This window comes from Barbatula barbatula (genome assembly GCF_947034865.1).
Source record: "Barbatula barbatula genome assembly, chromosome: 18".
Taxonomy (NCBI): domain Eukaryota; kingdom Metazoa; phylum Chordata; class Actinopteri; order Cypriniformes; family Nemacheilidae; genus Barbatula; species Barbatula barbatula.
The window spans coordinates 11,999,861-12,013,483 of record NC_136781.1 but is presented as its reverse complement, the minus strand read 5'-3'; the positions used below and the strand labels follow the sequence as shown (position 1 = coordinate 12,013,483).

Genomic DNA, 13,623 nt, shown 5'->3' with positions numbered 1-13,623 from the left:
AAACCCTTCTAATTAATTGAGTTCTCACTGTATCAGAACTCAAACAGATCTGTCAGCTGTGAATTCCAACATCGCACAATCCTGCTCTGACAATTTATCAAACTACTCAACAGCTATTAAACACACAAAGAAACACCTTGGAAGGCAGTCGTCTTCAGCTCGCTAGCTGATAATTGCCTCGCAGATAATTGCAGCGCTAATCTTCCAGCCGCTGTTTCTTATCGCCGTTTAGAAATGTTTTTTACGTTTGCTAGGCTGGACCTACGTGGGTGTGGAATGCACCGGTCGTCAGATCACATGACAGCAGTGGACGCTAGACAGGGTCTTGATAGTCTCTAAAAATAGATTTCCACAGTTTTCAAAAACAGAAAGTCCTGGTTACAGTAGAAGCAGAAGTAGTCACAAAACTTGGATATTAAAAATACTGTACGTGTGTCCTGTGGTGTGACATAACATTTTAGAAAACAAACTGTTTTATATTATTAATGTTGACGTTAAAGTAGTATAAGAGAGATTAATCTTCTTTGTTGCTTTCACACCATTGGGAACATTTACGGTATACGTATTTGTTAACTACCCACTTATGTGTTATCCAATAATTTCAATTTACCACGATGACTAAATCATATTTAAATATATTTAGGATGATCCAACCTGATATCACAGGAATTCGTAACTATTTACGCGGTGGCTTATTGGTGTGAATTTGTACATTATGAATCATACAAAAACGTACAGTTACTATAAAAAAAGCAACACTGAAGCCCCGTCCCTAACCCTAACGTCACTGGCGCGGAAGCACATCCTACTAAACTGTACAAAAGAGATCTTATCTCTTTTTACAATTTTTTGCCGTGATATTTGGATGACCAGGGAGGTTTAATAACATTGCAAGTGTGCATGAGATTTTATGCAACATACAACAACACTATTTTCTTTTGTAATCAACATTGTCACAAATGTCGCGTAAGTGCATAACCTTTGAAAATTCTTTTAAACAGTTTCTACTTTAAATTAAGTTTTCACATAAGTTTGTTTTCTTTTTTTAGTTTCAATAAATATGTAATATAACAATGAAAAACAGCATTGCATTCACCAACCATAACATTCCAATTCATAATAAGTAGTGCTTATTATTTTCTTGTGATATGCTGCTAACACAAAAAAAACTGAGAGTGTGATTGATACTTCATGAAGTCTGCGCTGGAGGAAAAGTCAAGCTTTCTTGTAGTTGAATAAACTGAATTAGAAGCTGCAATTGAGGCAGGATATTGCTTTCAGGGGATGTGTTCTCACAAGAAAAGCCTACGTTTAAAATAGAAACAAGGAAATCTGTCATTTTTGTCTTTCCGCTTCTAACAGACTTTGAAGCCTAACCTCTGTCATCGGCCTTTATCATTTTTGTGTGTGTTCTTGGGGATGCACTTCAATATCTTTGGCTCTCTCGTCTTCCTCTATTGGCTCGTTGTACAGATGTGTCAGCAGCGCCAATCACTCTGAAAGACAGGTGTCACTCACAGAGGGAGAGTGAATGGGGTCAGGGGAAATTTTCATCCATTATCACAATCCGTCTGTCTCTTTCCAAATACTCTCCCAGGCGTAAAGGCGGCTTTCAAAGTCTACTGCCCGCTTCCACTAAAAACGTCCATTTGTGCTGTTGAGAACTTAGCTTCAGACACGAGCATACCAGCGAGCGAATCAATCTCTGCTTGGGCACACAGTCGGAGGTTAGTGAGATCTAAATAGCCCACTTGGCCTTTTAGATCATTTAAAAACAGCATCTCGGATCCATCCTGTTCGTGTCATTTAATAGTCAGTTGCTTTTTGCTTGCAAGATACAGAATCAGTCGGTTCTCTATTCATCAAAATTATGGTTGTCAGGATTCTGTAGTTGTGTCTTACACTTTATGTCAGAGAGAACGTAATACGACATTAAATGCAAGAGTTGAAAACACTGTTTAGCATATGAACATACCTTTATCATATACAAACCGGTATGACTTTCTTTCTTCTGTAGAACACAAAAACATACTTTAAAGAAAGCTGGTAACCAAACAACACTGTCCCGATTAACTTCCAGTGAATGAACCCAAAACCACAGATTTCTCAAAATATCTTCTTTTGTGATATGCAGAAGAACGATTCAAAAACAGGTATTTTACAAAAACTTTACTTTGGGGTGATTTATCCCTTTAAAACCTTACATTTAATTCTGTTTCTTGATAAAATGTCACATGTGGGTTGAAAAGGACTTGGAGGTTTTCACAGTTACTGGTTAAGCTGCATTTTGTCGTAACGCTGTGGATTCTTAGTTCGCAACAGTATTTTGAGAAGGCGGTAGGTCCATAATGGTTTCGTGCAGATGTCTGCTATTACTCAGTTGTGTAGGATTGTTTTCTTTTGGGACGGCTAAAAATATTAGAAACATCATTAAGAACATACTGTATGTGATTTCAAGGAGGGCAGATGCAACAACATTTACATGAGTCTCAAAATGAAAAACAACTGAGCCGTTCCTGAACATATGGAGAGAGTTCTGGGTCAGTATTATATATGTATATATATATATATATATACAGTATATGTATGAGAGTCATATATTTAGGTTGTATTTGCTTGCTTTGGTTTTGAAAGTACACATACAGCATGTGAAGAGATGCAAAACCCTCTAAAAGCCAACACTGTCAAAAATTAGATTACGATGTTTGGTGAATGCACTCCACACATAGTATAAGTTACTTAAATCATTTTGCTTTAAAACCCGCTAAAGACCACACCCTGCCCAGTCAGAAATATTTGGTATTGCTGAAAATAAATATAGAAGCCCGATAAAAAATGCTAATTTAAATAAAGAGTTGCGGATTTAGAGGGTTTCGCATCTTCCTGTTCGGTGTACAACACTAAATGTCTGTACAGTAACACGCCTTCCATTCTCACAACAAAATCTTATTTGAGACTGCACAGATACTAGTACACAAACACTAACTGAAAGATCATTTGAGAGTCAGTTCACTTTAAAAGAGGAGAATGAAAGTCAATAATAAATTCAAGAGTGTAATTCCCTCAGAGGCAGATAAAATAAACCCCTCAATCGACACTTGCTGCTTATCGATGATCTCTTTTTGTGGTATTTTTCTACGCCTCAGTTCTTTTAGATACAAGGTGAGGTGTACAGGGACTTTAGTAATGAGTCCGGTCTCCTGGTAATTGTCCTATTAAGCAGTCTCGGTGACTGAAAGGTCCCTCAATTTGACAGAATGATTGATACCCAGACCCAAAAAATACCTGATCTTTACTCGTCTGAAACCACCTTTACCCTACACGGGTGCTGACATTTTTTCCATTCAGTATCTTGAGTGTACATTGACATTTAAGGAGTTGCTTAGTAGTAGCTAGCTGTCGAGACAGGGATGGTGTGACGTTTGTAATTTCGCTGCACTCTGCTGTGTTTGTTTGCATAGGTATTTGTACTCCAGCCAGATAAGAAATTATCTCATCATTCTGTTGCAGCCCCATGCGAATTGCATTTGGCAGCGGTTGGGCGATCAGCGATTTGTGTCACGTTCGGTAAACAAAGCCACCTTGGCACCCCTACTGCGAGAGGAGCGGGCGGCTTTTGTCTGCCGGATTATTTGTTTTCTTCCACACTGATCTGTGTCACTAAGTGTTCAAGAAGCTTTCTTGTGGACTTGTGTTGGATAGATGTTCCTTCTGGTTTGGTCATTTTTCTTTCAAAAATAAGATAAGTTTGAAGCTTAAATATTTATATTTTTTTCTATATGAGCGAAAGTTCGTAATACATTTTACGTGCAATACTTTAACTTGACATTCGGCAGGGAATTATGGGATTGACCTTTATAATTTATCACTACTACAGCTGCCTTTGTTTTCTTTTTTCAATCAACTCTATTAACTCTGAAAGAATGATGATGAATCCTCCTTTGGTTAGTAAGAGATGCAGAGGCGGACTCGCTTTATACCAACAAGATTTAACAAACCAGTTGTGCCCCCAACGCAGACGTGTAGCTGCGGAGAGATTATGGCTAAGATTATGTTATGAACGAGACTGTGCAAATAAACGAAATCAATCCTGTAATGTGAGTATCAGGAGACTTCTCGTTAATGAGGAAGAAAAGAGCATCAGTAGAAGAAGAGAGAAATCAAAGTTGCATGCTGGGATATTCATATCTAAGAGAGGAGACTGAAATTGTTTGATACTTGCTGAAATGAGGTGACTGCATGTGGGCTGTAGGAGTTCCGTGCAGATGCATGGAGAAGTTTGTGCTTGTATGCAGGATGTGTTTAATGGATATTTCACGATTTCGCATGGATCACTAAAAGAGGGAGATTGAGGATTTTCATGCTGACTGGTGGGAGAGCTTCGTGATTTTACCCGAATATATGTCTTGAGGTAATGTTTTGAAGAAATGTTCACATGTTGAAAAACTTGAAAATAAATTGTGATTAATGTTCAGTCTATTGAATACAAAACTTGTCCATATGACTTGGACTGTGAAATGTCTGAAGTGTTCCAAAGAAAACGGATGCAATAGAGGAGAAGGAAATATACATTTACTGACAATAGCATTGAAATCATACGAGCGACATCATCAAATGTCATTGGCTCTCATTTGGCATGACCAATGTGTTTTTGTCACATAAATCAAACTTTTTGTGTTTAAGAGAAAAAGCAGAAAGGTTTTGAAAGACATTAGGATGAGAACTTTGCACTTAATTTTCCTGACAGGTGAACCCAAAGCGAATGTTTTATTAGACAGCTGAGGGCACTCAATGAAACATATTGTCTGAATTGTCAGAAATAACAATTATTAATGTCCGTCTGTCTCACTCATCTAGTTTTTGGCTTATGAAAGAGCCACTCTCAGTCAAGTGCCAACTGCTTGCTTAAACGCATTCTGTTCATTTTTCCCGAATTTATTGTGCATTGGCATTTACAGATGTTTACATTATGTAGCTCTGAATCATAACACGAAGTCAATAAACAACATTCAGTTTTTCACATAACTGGTAGTTGACAGTGATTTGGATAATATTACTTGAGAGTGATTCTGTTTCTGTCAGGGTTGTATTTATCGGTGAGCTTAAGTAAAAGCCTTCAGTGATATACACAAAGGTCGTATCAACCTTTTCCACTGAAATTGTAAAAGAGAGAAATGCCATATAGTAACTTGATGAAAGATAAAAACAACCACGCATTTTCAAATTTAAATTCGCACTTTACTGTGAAAGTGTAAGATGGTAATACCATAGAACCTTCATAGATACCGTCATAATTAGCAGTTGCATATTCGTGTGCTTTGATTTATTCTAATATAGGGCAGGGGTAGTCTACTGTTACCATAGTAATAGTATTGCACTTTTTATATTTACCAAAAGGATTTAACATGCATGAACAATATATATATATATATATATATATATATATATATATATATATATATATATATATATATATATAGTGTATATATGTATATATATATATATATATATATATATATATAGTGTATATATGTATGTAGATACAATACACCCATGTTATTCATTATTTTTCAAATAATGATCAGAAAAAATATTTTAAGTAATTATTATAATTTAGGCCGACCTAATAAACACCACTATAGATGAAAACAAATACGAGATGAACTGAGGCGCTTATTTTCTCGAACGTTTAGGAAATTGACGAGCGTCAGCCAGATATGCTTATAAAGGTCCCTAAACCATCTGCTTTTGCAGGTAAAATAGGGGACAAGTACGTTTCTGCAGCAGAATCCACAACCCGCATCCAAATAACATTGATCTCAAGAAAGAATGATTAAAACATGTAGAACTTACGAGTCAACATTGTCATTTCTATGTTCATTGCATTTCAGATTTGGTTAATGAAACACACTCAGACTGACTCGAAAGCCCTTTATGTGCGTGATTCAATCAGGTCCTCTATAAAATTACGGTGAGTGTTACGGGCCCTTCTCATCACGATGCGCTTTGGAATTTTCTGCCGAACACCAGACACTAAAACATACAGTATATCATAAGGGGAGTGAAGATGGAGTTTTATTTAGCTTCGTGACCTTTCGGAGACATATAGCACGTTTGTCTGTCACTTCGACAGTCTTGTGTGTGCCGGGCTGATTGTTGTTTACTGTGTCGACAGTGTTGGTTGTGATGTCATCTTCAAGTGCTCTTTTAGTGGAGTGCACGAGTTATAGATCTTGCAATCTGAAAAGGCTCTTTCATCTCCTTCTGGTGTTTTATATGAAAATGTGCGGATAATCAACAAGTCTCTGCTATATAGACTTTAAATGCCACTTCTCGTTTTTCCGTCTCTGTATTTATCTTAAAAATAGACCCGTGCAAATTTACACATGCTGTAGACGCAGAACCCTGCAGAGTTAATGTGTTAGAGGGAGCAAAATAATAGCGTTTTTAAAGCACTTTTATCTGCATCAGGGCCAATTTACTCTCTCGATCCCCAAAAACGACAATTTCCGTCCCCGTCTGAAGAGTATGTGCACCTGCATCAGTGCAGTCAGGGATGACTGTGAACGCCACATCGTATAAAGAGTTTTATTGTTATGAATAATGCTGGTATTTTTTGTCTTCACTAAAACTGCAGAGTATCACGTACGCTCTGCCTCTCTCTGTCTCTTCTTCTCTTTCTTTTTTCCGTATTTGCAGAATACACAGACAGTCTGTGTTAATTTCTCAGACATGATCAGGACACTATAGAAACAGAAGTTTGATTGTGGGAGTGCGGCGTTCAGCTGCTGAGGCTGATTACTTACTGGAACATTTGATGTCTACAATGTGCTCTAATTCGCTGTTGTAATGGAAGTCATCAGCACTAATTCTCAGCTTTGATTTTCCACAAAAGATGATGATTTAGCATCGCCCGGGGTTCCTCAGACACCTGATGTTCTCCTCTCAGGCTTGAAAGCAATTTTTATTATTATTTTTTGAGTACACATTTATTACAGTGGTCCATTTATTTCTGTTTCTGTGGTCATTCATTTGACTTTTTCCTATAATTTACTCAGAACTCAATACTGGAGGACGGTCTTTATGAACAAGTGCTGATAATGAGGGATAACGGTTCCATGTTTTCCACTTTTGTACTCTACCATTGAAATAGTGTTAATATATTCTATACTTTTGTAACATGCATTTGTACAATATGCATAATAGTTATATATGCAAAATATACATACATCAGATTCTGGAGTTTTTCCATAACACTCAAAGAATAAACAGTATCAACACGTATAATGTATACCAGCACACCTTTCGTGTTTTATTCATTTGGAATACTGACACAATATTTTCAGTATTTCTCATGCCTGTTACAGTACATCTTCAATCCAGATTCAGCGTCAGGGCGCCGCGCGGTAGTAAAGGCAGGCCCTGGGGACTTCAGCCAATGCGCTTCGTGTTTGGGGCTAAACTGATTTGATGGAGTTTGCCAGTGACAATGTATAGTGTGAAGGACTTGGTAATGTTGTTAGAGAATTAGTGCCCCATGATGAATTGTGCTACAGAGCAGGTCTGACAGGCCTGTGGTGGTTTACTTTTAGCTGCGTATACTCATTTAAACATCAAGGTCTTTTTCTCTTTCTTTTCACCCCCGTGTGACAGCGCTACTCACTGTTGAATGGTAAAAAGATGAAACTTCGCCGCCGCTTGTTTTTACAGGGCTAATCGGGTATTGAGTTCCCTGCCTTCACTTTGGGCTTTTTGGAATTTCATTTTCCGGATATTGTCAGCTCCTGTATTTGCACTGGGTTGCAGATGAAGCAACCCAGGATTGGAGGGAAGCCAAATTCTCCTCTCTTCAGAGTCAACAAGCAGCGGTCCGCTGAGTGTTTCCTATAACAGAGCAATAACAGCAGACGGGGCAAATCTACGATTGCATACAACTGTATTTCTGACTCAATAAAGACAGAAGACACAATGTTCAAGCTTTTTGGGCTGGGGATATTAAACACGCAGAGCTCTGTTTGTAAATGTGTTGGCTCGGGCTGACATAATTCAGTGAAGGGGAATATTGATCCCATCTGCCATTGCTTACCTCAGTCTCTTCATAAAGAATCAGATGACCGGGGAGGGACTAGTGGGTGTGGCATCTTCCTTCTTTTTTCTCCATTAGTTTGCCTCCCAATGGGCTTGATCGGCAGGCTAGCTATACCTCTCCAGAGATGCTCTGTGTATCTCTTGGCTAGGCCAGCTGTTATTACAAACCTTTCCCACAATTCACTGCTAGATTCCATTTCAGTATGACAAGCTTTATAAATGCACGATTCCTTCAGCTAAATTATGCCCGGGAAGACCGTCCGTACCAAGTTGTAATCGAAGACACAGAAAAAAGGAAATGAGATTATTGATTATTTGAAGTGAACATGACAAGGATTGTTAGCAGAACATACACAGCGCTACGTATAATTGGGATATGAAAGACGAAACCGCATGATAATCTCCAGTGTTATGATATGTTTTCAAGTAGAGCAGCTTTACTCCTTAGAGGATGTCAGGATGACGCATAATAACTCTTACTGAAGGTGCACACAGCATGTTCCGAATATGTTTTTTTTCCGAATCTTTTCTCTGCTTTATGTGTGTGGAATAAGGAAAAGCATATAGTATAGGAGCATATAGAAGTTATTGTCTGTCAATTCAGCAGGGTCTTTAACTTGTCGGCATTGCAGTAGTTTAATTATTCTGTAAATGCAGTTGTTTGTTTATTTAAATCACAAAATCTTAAAAATAATAAAAAAACTGTATTATTATTATTATTATAAACGTAAATGTTTTGTCCAAAAATATAGTAGTATAATACTTAGGTATTGTAGAATAGTAGTTTGTTTATTATTTATAGTAAGTTTGTCATAATATTAATAAGCATATGCTATTTATTCTAGTTATTCTTTTTAATGGTTCAGTTGAGGTTAATCCTGCATTTTATTGCTGGTCACTGAAGAATAATGATTGAAAGACACCTCGATTTTATGATTTCTGTAGTTATGTTACTTTATAAATATATTAAAATGACGACATATTTCAATCATTTAATCCCATAATTAATGGCACGAATGTTGAGACATTAAAAAATTATCATTTTGAGTTGTAAGTTATTTCACAAGTGATATAACTTCTAAGTGTTATTTGTGACGGCCGGAGAGTTTTCCGCTATGGTGTCTGGTCTCAGTGGTGGCAGTGTGCACTTGAGAGCAAGTTACTTATTCGTCCTCTAGCAGAGTGGTGGGCCGCACCCTCACCTTCGTCCTTTAAACTATTCTGTTTCTAATAAATGTGCAAATCGCATCTATTTGTGAACCCAGTAGTTTTTTGCTTGTCAAGGTTACTCCATGGCCATGTTGACGGGAGCTTAAGGGGGAGAGAGAGAGAGAGAACGAAAAAGACAACTGTTCCTCAGAGACAAAAGAGGTACGTTTTCTTTTCCCGCTGAGTGAGAGTGGACGCAATTGCTTGTAATAAATACACACTTCCAACAGAATTGCGCCGCACATCAGAGGAAATAAAAGTGACCTTGAAGCCGCTCAGATTAATTTTCTCTCTCCATCAACCTGTGAGTCGACTGTCTCCAGCCTGGGTTAGTTATCAGTGGCATGGAAATATTAGTTCATTTCTGTCAATGTTGCCCACGATGACAACAATGCCGGGTGAATGGGACTCTATCCTCCAGGTAGCAACTGCACTCTCCATCTCAGCACATTTAAAGCCCATTACAAATTCCAATTATTACTCTCTAAGCCATGCAGATCTCTGCAAGCTTTTGCATCTTGTGGTCTGATTTGCTTTGCAGCCCCTTATGATTATATCCACGGGAGCCATAACAGTAGTAAAATATTTCCCAACATTTTTTCAAAACCTGCTGACTACAACAACACGTAGCTAATTGAGGATTTACTCACCAATAATGACTTATCATACTCTGCTCAGCACAGTGCTGATGTAGGCAGACTCATTTAGCAAGGCAGAGTTTACCACTTAATGAAGTCTGAAAATGTCAAACGTAAAGGGAAAGAGGACAAGAGGTTGCATGGATCCGGCCGCTCGAAATTCCCTCGCTGCGGTGTCCCATGTGTATATATATATTTTTTTTAACAGCCCTCATTTGTACATTTGCTTGATGAGCAATTCGCCAAATTTGTGTAGCAGTGCTGTTTTTTTTTATGTGTTTGTCAGGTCAGTGGGTTAAGTATGTATAATAACAGTTCCCCAATGATAAAGAATTAAGTGTAATGTATCGCTCTTTTGCTAGTTTTGGGTTTGCTGACTGCTTTAGTTTGGATACCTGCCATCACATTGCTGTGGGATCTACTGAGAGCTGTCAATCAGCCTTACTTTTGCCTGACATCTGCCACATATAGTGATACTGAGTCGTCTCTGGATTGTTGTATGTTTTTAAAATATATGCTGTTTATCTGCAGTCTGTCTGCCACCTAGGTAATGCGTTCGGGTAATCTTATGGATTTTTTCTTGTATCTCTCCCACCGGCTATGGTGATGTTTTTGGAGCTCAGGTGAAAGATCTCTACGACAGGGTTGGGAATAGAGAATTGTTTATATTAATACTGTATATTTATATTTTTTGGAAGAGAACTTCTTATGGTTGTGTTGATTTACATTTTGGAAAACATTTAGATTTTCATGTTGTTGCTAATTTGTACTACGCTTCAGTTAAAATCATTAATGAAATGGTTAGGGTAGCACAATCATTAAGTGAAATCTGAAATCAAAGCCAGAATCGCAAAATCCTTTACGATTCCCATCTCCACTCATCAGGCATCTGTTGTGTCCCACAGGGGTCAGTTGTTGGCCCTCTTCTACTCCTCATCAGCATGCATTTCTCTAATTGAGATTATACACAAAAGAGGCATACATTTCCACAGATATTCTGACAATAAACAGCTGTACTCCCAGCTCATCCCTTTTAGGAGAAAAGCTCAACAGACCTCAGTGAGCATCAAACTTTGATTTTAAACAGTACTTGTACAATAATTTCAATCTTTGACATGGCATTACTAATTCCTTAGTCAGTGTTAAATATATCAAGGTTACAGTTTCACAGAATGTTTTTTTTTCATTATGTAGGTTGATCTGTAGAATGTAGAAAACAATAAATGTAGCAAACAATAAATCACAAAAAATGACTTAAGCAGGGTTTTCACAGACTGGGTCACATATATATCCCATTGACCATGTAATTTTTCAGAAACTGTTTGCTATGTTTTTAACATATTTTGCTTCTGTCTTTGTTTTACATACAGTGATGGTAGCTATTCTTCTGTTAGGGTGGCATAGACGAATGGTGGTAGAATGCTCTAATTGTTTTTCCTGACGGGTTCAGGGTGCTGTCTGGTTTTCTGTATCATCCCCTTTATAGTGGATGCAGCCGCTTCTTTTTTCTCCATGTACAACTAAAAAATAAGTCTGACCCCGCTACAAGGGTCACCCTGCTTTTTTCACCCATACAAACATATTTTCCATATTTCTTTTGTGCGTCTTTCTGACTAACCTTTTTTTTAAATCACAGTTCTTCCTGAGCCTTGAGCCAAACAGCGACATTGAATGTATTCGATTATGAGGCCGATCCAAGAATGTTTTGAGTTAAATTAGTAGCTTTGTTCAGTCTAGGGCTTGAATGACTGTCAGAGTCCAGGCCCACCATGCTCTCGGCTCCATTTGCAATACCGCTGCAGCCTGCGTTACGAGATGTGCCTTGAGTAATGTTCTCATCTGATGGAAATAAAACAATTAATAGTGAGATGCAACCAGGCCCTGCCATTCCTATTACCAGTATATGGCCGGAAGTGAGAGAGGGTGCAAGGCAGATGCAAATTAGAAGGAGAGAGAAACTTGTCAGACTTAGTCACTGCTGCCCAAAATCATTCTAATCTTTTTGCTCAGCTGAGACCACAGGGGAGCTCGACAACATGCAGGCGTGTGGCACACAGCTTCATTCTGTATGGTTTTGAGAAATGAACACAAGACAGACCTACTCGTGTAGTTTTCCGTCTGACTGCTTTAATGAATTGTGTTTGTGCTTTCCGTTTCATGCATGATCTTGTTGTGTTGCATTTTCATTCATCCTGTACCGCATTGTCTTTCTTTTTTCCCATAATGCCACTAAAGCATACCTAGATGATGATATGGATGATATCGACGACCCATTTGGTGATATTCCATTCAGTAAGTTACAATTAACTTCAACCCCTGTCAATGTTTATTACATTAGAAATTAATTATTTTGCCACAACCAGTGTTTAAATCGTGTCATAGTTTCTCTAAAGCATAAGAAATCACGCATGCTCATGATATTGTGTATCATTATAATAAATTCTTCTCTTCAAATTGTCCAGAGTATCCAGATTAAATTATAATTTTGTAATCAACTACAATTGTGTTTTTTTTACAATTGAGATTAGTTTGACCTCCAAGCAGTGATGAAATTGACATTTTCTGTGGCTTTCACTTAAAATACTACCCAGTTTTACCTATAAAAATACTGTTGTCATGCTTTTTATAGCCAGACTCTTAAGATTATTATAGTAAGTTTATAAACAAAAGTTTTTTTATTTAAAAATGAATAACCGTGCTGTGAGCTTCATTCTGTAAAAATTGTTTTGTACATTTAGAATTTTCTTATAGAATATCAATGACTACTGATTACAGGTTGAATAAATGAAGAGCATTATTTTAGGGTAAAAACTCCCACATCACCTTCTCTATTTAACAAGGAGGTACTCTTATTTTTATGGGGGCTTGGAACCCTTGGGTCCCACCTCAATTTAAACACTGGTCCTAGCTAGAATCCAATACCCTGTCCTTGAAAAACATAGAGTATTTCTGTGTTTTATGTGTTGTCTTGTGTTTGTGGGTTGTGGCTCACATTATCTACATAGCTAACAATGTCTAAATGTTCCCTTTTGAAATATATTGCATTTTACTTTGCAAAATATTAGTTGCAATGTAGAGTTGCTCACAAGTTTATTTAATCTTTTTCGAATTGCTTTCCATGGACACTACACAAGGCATCCGAACACTCTTTCCTGGCTTTCAGAAAGGTAAATGCAGTATTAAAGTAGTTAGTGGTTAGTCAGTGTTGGCGAAATTAGTAAGAGATGAGTTTGTTGCGTTTTTTGGAGTTGAAAGTGTTGGGTCCATTCGCATGGCACGGCTCTATTTCGCCTCTCTACCACTTACCCACTTTAATTGTTAATTTTGTTTCCTGTATTTGAAGAAAATGTCCCCACAGGCTTACTTTGCCTTAGATCCAAACCTTATTTGCGTTGTCTTGAAGCACGGATTCATGGGTAATGCTTTCTTATTGAATTTTAAAGTTTTCATTTGTAGCCAATTACACCGTGACAGCGGACCGCATTCCGACCGGCTTGCTCTCATTCCAGACTCCCAAAACAGACTGCTTAAACATATTAACAAAACTAATCATATCCCTGATCATAAGAATAAGCACCCAGAACTGAAATCCTCCCATGGATAATGGATCAACTCCTTGCATAGACTTGACGTCTAAATATGAATATAAAATGCAGACACTGTATGATAAGGAATATAAAAGACCCAT

The 13,623-nt window shown here is 37.7% G+C and overlaps 1 protein-coding gene across 2 annotated transcripts in view; it reads left to right on the top strand.

Moving 5' to 3' along the window:
• tenm2a (teneurin transmembrane protein 2a) overlaps positions 1-13,623 on the top strand; it is a gene marked incomplete at its 5' end in the record, with an annotated part of 196,256 nt that overhangs the window by 19,673 nt on the left and 162,960 nt on the right. The window contains 2 exons of one of the 2 annotated variants that reach the window (XM_079480153.1): positions 12,171-12,227; positions 13,070-13,102. The exons of the other annotated variant lie outside the window; for it this stretch is intronic. Of the exons in view, the coding sequence (XP_079336279.1) occupies positions 12,171-12,227; positions 13,070-13,102 (90 nt within the window). The remainder of the gene's footprint in view (positions 1-12,170; positions 12,228-13,069; positions 13,103-13,623) is intronic. 2 annotated transcript variants of the gene reach the window in all.